Raw genomic sequence first — 10,168 nt, forward strand, 5'->3', positions numbered from 1 at the left:
TAAAGGACTAATCTAATGTATACCCAGCAAACTGTAACATTCCCTTAAGATTCCTGTTTGTCAAAATGTTCTCAAAATGGTTTGTTCAGAATCGTTCCACGTCTTTTCCCTTCTCCTCATTGGACGCTGCATACAGTCGGCTGTATGGAGATGTATTCTCCAGATGGAGTTTTGTCCTCGCCTTGTATTGTTACCACACACAAAACTTAAGTTAAATTCTAACACGGATCCAAAAGTTTTCAAAGTTACCAAATATGTCAGAGAAGTGTTTATTAAAAAAAAAAAAATGCAGAGGACAAGTAGAATATTTCTGCTTGATGGAATAGTTCAGTCATGAAATGTGGAGCTTTGAAGAATATCATGGACGTGGAATAAGATCAATTACACAAGAACAGCACACACAAAGAATTAAGGGCCGTAAGTGGAGGATCTTGTCTGATTAACTCCGGCCACTCAAGAAAAAGTATCTTCAATGCTCAGACTGTCAGTCACATGCTGAGCTCTCTTAAATATAACAGTAGGCCAAATTAATTATTGTACAAAACATTTATTTTCACAACACAGTTGAATAATTGAGAAATTGTGTGGTTAAGTAGTTGTTGGTATTTACTTCATTCATTAAAAAAAAACAGCCTTGAGACCCCCAAAGAAGGGGTTACTGTGTAGGCCGCATTACAGCCTCTATATGCCATCTAAAATCACTTTCACCTGTTTCATCGACCACATGTGGAACATGGGAACAGTGTGCACCGTAAATACTTTCACAGAGACTGGGAGCTCAGACACCGTCAAAATATTCAAGGATTTATAATTCTATCTACCCTCATGTAAGATAGTTAGCAATGCTTCCACTCTCCGCAGTATCACAGGTGTATAAATGTGTATTTTTTTATATGGTGTTGTCACTTTACCATTAGTTACTGCCTTCAGGGAATGCTGCTGTTAGTGCACTTCAACCTGTACGTGATAGCGGTTGACCAGGGTTAGAACATTGTGTGACAGTGTAGAAACTGGACTCAAACGCACACACAAAAAGTCAAAGGTTAAAGTTTTTACTTGGTATTTTTTTTTTACAGAAAGCAAAAGTGAAAAAAACGGGATCCGGAATTCACATTTCAAAAAACACGTGGTCAGAACAGGTAGGCAAACTATCAGGTGAAACGACAACAGTCCGAAGCACGAGAACTCGCAAGGATCACTTCAAAAGGAAGATCACGAGGACGACGATAAACTGGCCCAGAAGATGAGGAGCATGCAGACTTAATACACCTGAGGGTTGGGAGATGTTTCTGCTTGTAGAGGCCCACAAATCTCAGATGTCCTGATGACTTCCCCCGGGCGGCTGCTCTGCCTCTTTCCTCGACATCGCTGATGCTGTGACGAGGATTACTGCGCTACTCCAGCTTTGCTCTTTGTCTTTGTTTTGTCCGTCTTTACCTTGCAGGACGAGACACAGGCTGCCCTTTTTCTCTCCTATGGTTTTTGGTTTGACGTTTTGACTTTTGAAGACATAAAAAAATATATTTTCAAACTATGGACATCATGTAATTCAAATATTTGAATCAATTAACAGATGTACAATTTGCTTTCTTTTTTAAAAAGCAAGAACAATGAGTCCCAGTGTTTCGATATATTTTTATTTATTCATTAATTATTTCAATCCAAGCTGTGGACAAAAAAAAGTGAGGATATTTCCAAAAGTGATGAACTAAAGAAGTAATAAATATAAGAAGTGACATAAAAAGCACAAAAAGATGTCATCTGTCGCAGTATGCTCTGTCGAAGCTGGCGGGAGCACTTGCTTAGTCAAAATTTCATGAAATCAATTTCTCCATATCAAATATCACTTCAAAATATTTTCATAAAATATCAAAAGCTGAACATTATGTATGCGAGTGTGTCTACTTCAAAGCCTGTCACCACGTTCACTTTAGCAGACTACGAGCTACACACCAGATTTAGGGAGTTAAAGGCCATTAAAAGAAAATTCTGCTGTTTGTCAACATGACAGTTTTTGCCCCGTCATGTCAACATTTTATTCAACATCTTATTCCAGTTGGAGACAACTGGGAAATACATACAGCAAGAACAATATTAAATGGTGCATGAAGTACATGCGTTCTAAAAATGTCAGCAGAAATCACTTCAAGCACTTTGAACTCTTTGAATCTGACTGAATGGAAACCGTCGTCTCGTCCATAAAGCTCAAAATACAATGTTCCACGTCCTCTTCCCACATCCCTGCAGATGTTACTGTGACTAATAATCGTAGAAGAGATTCAGATTAACGGTCTGACAAATACTGGAAGTCCCTCTGAAATGAGCTGAATCAGTCTCGACTGTGGCTGCAAAATAGCTCTTTGGAAAGTGAGCACTTTCCCCGATGAGAAGTTATACGCTCGTGAAAATATAAGTACATTCCATAGAAGTGAGATCAATTTCCATGGGATGTATTACATTTTTGAACATGACTGTGCCTCAGGGTACCTGGTCTGTGACTGACAGCTGAGCAGCTCCCGTCCTGTCTAAATGAAATCCCCTTTCTCTGAACACAGTTAATCAAAAGCAGCGAACCCCTTTACTGTTTCCTGTGTGTGAACTGTTGGACTCTCGTATACGCAGCTGTCAGTGCATCTTTCTTTCAGAGCTCCGTCTTCCCGTCGCTCACCGAGCCGCCGGCAGAGCCGGAGCTGGAGGAGGCGGAGTCTTCGGGCTGGAAAGCCAACGAAGCGGAGTTGATGCAGTAGCGTTTTCCTGTGGGCCTTGGACCATCATCAAACAGGTGTCCCAGGTGAGCGCCACACTGAAAAAAACATCAGGAGGGATTTACTAGCATTCAGCAACAAGGGGGGACATGATCAGCTGTTCATCGCTATAAACAAATGGACGTGACATCATTGAAGTAAACAAGTAAATATACACGGAAAGAAGTACAGAAACGTGAGGAGAGAGGAGTCGAAGCGACAGACGAGACAAAATGAGACATCCTTGCTCACTTTTGATGCACCATCAGTTATAAATGTATAGATTCTTTCACATTTGTACATTTCAGAACATGACGGTCTGTAATTCACAACCTGAACTGCCAGATGCAACGCAATTACTTCGGTTCAGGTTTAGTTTATTTAATTAGGCCGGTAGGAACTGTGCAAGCGAGCAGACCTCCTCTGATGTCCGATCTGACACGTAAATCTCTCTGCTTCGTGGAAATTTCAGCTCTGCTCGGCAGAATCACGCCGGAATCCGTCAAATATTCTTCTGTTTTCTGTGGATTAAAAGAGCGACAGGGTGTGATCAGGTGTTCGTAGCGTACCTGGCTGCAGGTGGCCTCCACCCTGTGCAACCCATAAGAGAAATCATCTGTCAAATGGATGGACTCCTCCTTCATGAGGTCGAAGAAGGATGGCCAACCTGAACACAACACAGCAGGAACTATGAGCGTAATGATGATCGTGACAGTGTGCTTCATCAAAAGGAAAATCAGACACTTAAACATAAATACATATATAGTTTTGTTGTATGTACATGAAGATTAATTTAACAGTTTAAGTTCAAAAATGAACAAATCTTATCATCTCATTAAAGTATATTCAAAAAGTAATTTTAAGCTTCAGAAACAGAGACATCTTCAAAAAGTTAGAGGTGATTCAACTCACCAGATCCGGAGTCAAATTTAGACTTCGAGCTTTTAAAAGAAAAAAAAAGAGTCCGTTAGAATTATTTTATTTTTTTATTCCATGTGAAAATAAAACCTTGTCTTTATAACAATATTCTTTTACTGTATAATGTAGTGGAGTGTTTATGGCTCCACCATCTTCATTCATTCACAAATTCTTTTTTTTTTTAAGTTCCTGCTGCCAGACTCCACACACACACACACACACACACACACACACACACACACACACACACACACACACACACACACGCACAGAGTCGGGCTCCTACCTGAACAGGACGGACCCACAGACGACGCAGGTGTAGGTACCCTCATCTTTGTTGTGTGTGAACTCTCCGGCGAAAGCACTGTGGGAAAGACTGCATTAGCAAAACTGAACGTCTCAACGTGATGAACAAGTCAATCATGTTTTCATCATGGTGCTCTTAGTGTGCAAAAACAAATCGTGTATTCACAGGAGCACACTCAGGCTTTTTGTAGGAGCTTGTTTGTAGCACTTCCTACTACTACTTCTGAATATGACCTTTCTGATGGGAACTACTTCTCCTTCTGCCCGTCATGTGAACTATAGTCTCTACGTATGAGCCACATGCTGTGTTTCAAATGACATCCTTCCCTCAGTACACGAACAAATTTTGATCTTAATGTTGGGACTCTGACATGGTAAAGTTGTTTCTGCAGCTTTAATTATTTTACCCAGAAATCAGTGTGTTTTTGTGTCCTCTGTTTAACACTCAATAAACACACTGCTTCTTCTGTCCAGCAGCAGCAGTGGAGAAGAAACACTTTGTGTTCAGGAACAGCTGCAGCTTCCTCACAAGCTTTTAATTTGAAAATCCTTTACGTCGGTGGTCCCGCCCCTTCCTCTACAGAGCCAAGATGGCGACCGTTTAGGGTGGAAAGTGTCCAGAGTTTCACACTTCTTCTATGTTGGAACGTTCTGAGTGCTTCGTCCTGGTACTTGTAGTGAACTCATGTTTCTGTACTGACAGAGAGAACAGCTGATGTACTCAGAGTACAGAGTTAGTACACAAGTACAATGTCTGGAACACAAGTGCAACATCTGGAACACAAGAACATCATCTGGAACACAAGAACATCATCTGGAACACAAGAACATCATCTGGAACACAGCATCAGTGTTGATTTGTGTGCACCTTTTTCAAAACCAGTTGTCAAAACAGCAACAACCTCTGTATGTGATGTGTGTGGGAGGACTGTGAGTTGCTATGGCAACACCACAAACCTTGTTAAGCATCTGAAATTAAATCACAATACATATTGTGATGAGGTTGTGAAGCAGCAGTCTGAAGTAAGAACGATGGCCGTCTCATTGAACAGAGTTCATCACAGCCTCTATCTGTGGGGAAGTCATTTATTTTGTATGTTGATGTTCAAACAAGCCGGTTTCATTCAAATTGATACAAAGAAACATCCCAGCTAAACAGATAATTATGGTTTTGAAGTAAATAATGAAATAAAAATGTCCTTTATAAACCCACCAGAGGCCGTTGTACGTGTCTCAGGCCACATTGAAGTACATTTTGTGACAAAAATTGTTTTGTGACAACAAAATAATCCGATGTGTTGCAGAAAATAGAAGTTGATTTGAGAGTGTGTTGCGGCGGGTCCACTCACCTCTCGGTTCCTCTCTCCTGGGTCACGTGGAACTGCATCCCTGTGAGCCGTTTCCTCAGATCCTCCTGAGAGAAGCTCACCGGCCACGTCTTCTTCGTCCTGCATGCTCCTGAGAGCGGAGGACGGAGGGACAACAAATATTATTAATATTATTAGGTCTCTGATCCCCGACATCTATCTCCTTCTCTACAAATACAAATGAAAAATCTCTCACAGCTTATTAATAAATTAATACAAATTTAAAAAGAACAGGTTGAGCAAAATAGCTCAGTATGATAATGACTGAAAATAGCTGAACGGTACTTTTACGGCACACTAACAGTTTACATTATAAAACCACATCATATTTACATATATATTTACATTATAAAGTTGTTTTTTTAAACTATTTTTACACTTTAACTCTCAAATGTTGAAGCTGGAAGAGGATGTTTTCACCCACATGCACGTTTGCCACTGCAGGCTGTTATTATATAAAATATAATGATTTGTCTGATATGATCAGTAGATGAACTGTATGGACTCGCTGCTGTGGAAGAACCATCCCGCTTCCATCATGTAGACAACGTTACTGACACGATAACCTGCTTACTTACATCCAAAAAACAAAACGCCAATGAGCAACGAAACATTTGGTGTAGATTTGTTAATTGTTTTGTTAAACAATCAAACCACACAGTGTGTGCAAGCTGCTAGAAAGTCCAGTGAGTCATTCAGTTATTGTGTTAGCGCTTGAAATCTCAGCTGTGTGCCAGCAGCAGTGAGAAGAGCTGCGAACTTAACAAAGGCTGAATTCAAAAGAGTCACGGAGCACTTTAAAGGTTCTGTGTGAATATTACTACTGAATCTCACGTTCATATCTCACATCTTGTTTGTTTATTGTCTGTTTGTCAGCAGTATTGTGAGAAACGAGAGAGTTAGAAGGGTGCAGCAGGGCCAAAGTAGAAGGAATTACATTTTGGAGAGGATCAGAATTATGGAGCGGATCCATAACTCATGTTTCACTGCCTTTAACAGTACAAGACCGGTCATTTAGGCCCAATCCCATTTCCCATCCCGCTGCCCCGTCCCTCTTTAGGAGGGCCCTCTGGGTAGTGGCCCTTCAGAACGGAAACAGAAGCTGCAGGGCTTCAAATCTTAAACTCAGGAAATGGGACACCACTCGTTCATCGACAGTATCCCAAATTCGCCTAAATTATATATAAATTTAGTTTGATATTTATATTTATAAATTTGTAAGTCTCAGGATTTTGATCATTAAATGTGTGGAAATATACATTAAAATAGTGAATCTCAAAGAATCTGCTATTAATGCTCCCAAACAAGACTTCATTCAATCTGTTTGAACCAGAAATAGCTTTATTATCCCAAAACTGCACTTTCAGATTACAAAAATATTCTTGAAAAAAAAAACCGATTCATTTATTTCCTGGATAATTTTTCATGGAGTCTACCCCTCCAGTTGGAGTCTGCATCTTAGGGTGCTGTGTTTGGAGGGCTAGTTGTGAGCTAGATGACCACGACGGGATCTGGGATTGAGCCAAAGTCTAATAAATGCCATTCGTCCTAAAATCCACTGGATAGTGTTGAAGTATAAAAGTGACCAAACATAAGGTGGAAATATGGTGAAAATATACCGTATCACAATCCTCACTGACGGGTAACAGTGATCTTCTACAATATTTACCTTCTCAAATTAAACAGTGAGCAGTCGTTTAGGAGCACCTGGTTGCCGTGGTTACACCGGGGGCAACTGGAAACTGACATGTCGCCGCAGTTGTGATTAAATCCAGACATATGGGCATATCTGCAACCACCCACCGGACATATTGTATACGTCTGGATATATTTACAACTGTAGCATGTTACAATTGTGCCATAACGGCTCACTGTGTTAAGTTGGAGAAAGTCAAGTGTCTCCAGATGATTCCTGACAGCCGTGAAGGTGGATCGTGATACGAAGTCTCCGTATTTCTACGACGGTTTACATTTTGTCTCTATTAAACCGCACTGCAGGATTTTAAGACGAACCGACAAACAGACAAACAAACATCACCTCCCTAACGGAGGTAAAAACTGACAGCGGGTCACGTCCCCGTGAACACATGCAGACTTGGATAATAAAGATATGCTGACACACCAGCCAGGTGCAAGGCTTTAAAGAGGCAGAGCACAGCAGGCACACGGCACCAAGTCAGTGGACCTGAGGGGAGTCGGCAGGATCTCAGAGCTACAGGCTGACTCCGGTTTATTAGATGCAGCAGGTTGAAGCCCGACATGGCTGCTGAAGAACCAAACCCGGGACCGGTCTGAACGACGAGGAGCAAACAGAGTGAGAAAGGTCAAAGGTTAAGACAATAGCAGGATGATAAACTAAACTTGAAAATAACAAAGTGGTGACTGAGATGTGTTTGAGAGTCGCCCTGTTTGTGAAGGTTTTGAAGGACACAGGTTAAAGAAGTAAAACAAATGTCTCCCTTATCCTGAATGGAGGACTCATTTCTTTATCAATAAGTTCTGAGACTGCTCCTGTGACGCACGAACGATGTGCAGCACCGTGACATACAGCAGGAGGACGTTTTACCTCTAATGAATACGTTGTACAAATTTCTTCAAAGTTTTTTTTTTTTTTTTTTACATTTGCGGGATAGTGCAGCGTGAATTCGTCTCCCAGGATCAGATCGTCAACACCGAGTTCTACCGGGACCTTCTGAGGCGCCTGAGGGAAAACATTCATAGCAAACCGTCTGAGCTGTGGCGCCACTAACTATATTGTAACTATATTGTTCAATTGTTTAGGTTTATTGTGCATATGGCAGGTTTATGCAACTACAACCTACTGGGCCCAAGGTGCAGAGAGTTGAGGATAATGTTAGTTTGGGCTAATTTTGCATCCCAAATTCGGTGTTATTCTGTGTGAACTGTCATGAATAGTGACTGATGTCTTGTCTTTGAGAGCCAGACGTACCCTTGAATAACTGCAGCAAACATATCAACTGAAGAATACTTTAAACGTGGCAACACAACACGTGATTAAGAACCACTCGTACACGCTCGGAACAAGATCAAACTCCAGATTTGTGCTTCTCTTGACTCTTTCTGTGTTCTTGTCATACAAGTTCCAATATAATACAACTATTAATCAAAGTAATCTGTCATGATATCAATGTTTGAATGCAAATCAGATTTACTGAGGGCAGGATCACCAAAATTACAATTTTGTCACGTTTCCACTCTGACAGTATTTCCAGGTTTTGGCTTCCTCTATTCTGTCTTCTATTCACTCCACAATGAGCTTGGCCGAATAACTCCAAATCAAACACTGAAAAACAGCCCGCAGCATCCCTGGGTGTCGGCAGCAGCAACTACAGCCAGAGCTGTAGCTGTCTCAACGGTAGCTTTGATTCTTTATTACCGAGGGTTTTTTTACTGGTTTTATATTTTATTATTTTTGAAGTCCAATTACAACAAACTTCTTTAGAGTTAAAATGCCCAACTCAAGGACAGACACGTCGACACCGGTTTCAGTTGTGGTGGAAAACAAAAAAAGCTGCAGTGACACCGACGGCCGCTAGATGTCAGCTGTGTGTCGCGTACCGGAATGTTTTGTCTGTTGACGTAAAGTGCGCCATGTTGGAAACACAGGAAGAGCTGAGGACACTGATCCCTGACAGGTGGCTTCACTCTCAGACTGTCTAATCTCATCATGACCAAGCAGATGTTGTGAAAAGTTATACGCAGCGTCGGTGCCCCGTCGCGTGCCTGTACCTAATGTTTGCTAAAAAGAAAACAAACAAACAGCGTACAGCATGTACCCTGAACACACCGCCTCCATTTGTACACGCAGTTACTCCCGGAGCCTTTCATGTTCAGTAACTGTCCAACATGGGGGACTCTGAGGACACCGCAGCGTGTCCCGGTTCACCGGTTCACGACTACCGTGTTAGTACTAAAAACACACCGACGTACCGGAGGAGCAGCAGACAGTGAAGTGGTCGTTGACGTTAGCTCGGCACCTTCACACGGGCTAACACCGCTAACACGGCACGGCTCGGTGTCCAGCAGGCTGTGAGTGTGAGTGAGTGTGAGTGTGAGTGTGTGTGTGTGAGTGTGTGTGTGTGAGTGTGAGTGTGTGTGTGTGTGTGTGTGTGTGTGGACCTGCGCTTCTCCTATTATGGTCCGGGCGACCCGCTCCGTGTCAGCAGCCCCGTGACAGCATGATGCAACCGGAACACAAACAAAACCGATAAAACCGCGTCTCATTTCATTTCTAAAAAGCCACGAAAACAACAGTTTATTCGTCAAAACTAAAACCAACGAAGATGACGAGACACGACGACATGTTGGATGATATCCGTGCACACCGGGGTCATCAGTGAAGGTCATGAAGAGTTCAGTGCGGAAGAACGACTGAAAGGCTTCTTCCTGATGGCTTCACGGTTCGAAAGTAAAAATCAGGAAATAAGAACCTCATAATTCTGTCGATTAAAAGATTGATTGGAAGTGTTCAATATAAATTGTAACATAACCATGAATAAATGTGGACAGATATTGTAAACCATGTGATTGTGAACCTAACAGTCTTTTTAAACTCAGAGGATCTTAAACAGACTTTGAAAAATGTTTTTTGAAATAAAAATAAGGTCTGAAAAGCAATTTTTTTTTAAAAAAAAGTCCCGAAGAAGCTCAAATAACCACAATAAGCAGGACTAAATACAATTTCACATTAAGATTATTTTTTTAGACTCTTCAGATTACAATGTTAAGTGTATGTGTAGGAATTTATTCATATAAATATTCATATAATATCTTTTCTTTTTTTATAACCCATGAATGTCCACAGTGAAATTC

At 41.3% G+C, this 10,168-nt stretch overlaps 1 protein-coding gene across 3 annotated transcripts; it reads right to left on the reverse strand.

Annotated features, from left to right (window-relative positions):
- Positions 1-1,623: 1,623 nt before the first annotated feature.
- Positions 1,624-9,737, reverse strand: msrb3 (methionine sulfoxide reductase B3). 3 transcript variants are annotated; one of them, XM_069716136.1, is made up of 7 exons: positions 9,476-9,737; positions 7,458-7,626; positions 5,318-5,426; positions 3,949-4,026; positions 3,657-3,685; positions 3,314-3,411; positions 1,624-2,803 (listed from the first exon to the last, which is right to left on the reverse strand). In XM_069716136.1, exons 1-7 carry the CDS (start codon positions 9,701-9,703, stop codon positions 2,642-2,644), a joined length of 873 nt encoding a protein of 290 aa, XP_069572237.1. In that variant the 5' UTR covers positions 9,704-9,737; the 3' UTR covers positions 1,624-2,641. The 3 variants fall into 3 exon arrangements, with proteins under 3 accessions (XP_069572237.1, XP_069572238.1, XP_069572240.1); XM_069716137.1 differs by having other exon boundaries at positions 7,521-7,626; positions 9,476-9,676; XM_069716139.1 differs by lacking the exon at positions 9,476-9,737 and having other exon boundaries at positions 7,458-9,170.
- Positions 9,738-10,168: the final 431 nt, after the last annotated feature.

Source organism: Brachyistius frenatus, unplaced genomic scaffold, assembly GCF_029030835.1.
Source record: "Brachyistius frenatus isolate BFR_SWC_R1_liver_20210118 unplaced genomic scaffold, ASM2903083v1 Contig_152, whole genome shotgun sequence".
Classification (NCBI taxonomy): domain Eukaryota; kingdom Metazoa; phylum Chordata; class Actinopteri; family Embiotocidae; genus Brachyistius; species Brachyistius frenatus.

What these genes read in the sequence shown, in the direction of transcription:
- msrb3 (XM_069716136.1), bottom strand. Translation starts at nt 9,703, where the DNA reads ATGACCTTCACTGATGACCCCGGTGTGCACGGATATCATCCAACATGT. An exon ending in CCATAATAGGAGAAGCGCAG is followed by an intron (nt 7,627 to 9,475) that starts GTCCACACACAC and finishes CTCGTCGTTCAG; the next exon opens with ACCGGTCCCGGGTTTGGTTC. An exon ending in TAAATTTGACTCCGGATCTG is followed by an intron (nt 3,412 to 3,656) that starts GTGAGTTGAATC and finishes TGTTGTGTTCAG; the next exon opens with GTTGGCCATCCTTCTTCGAC.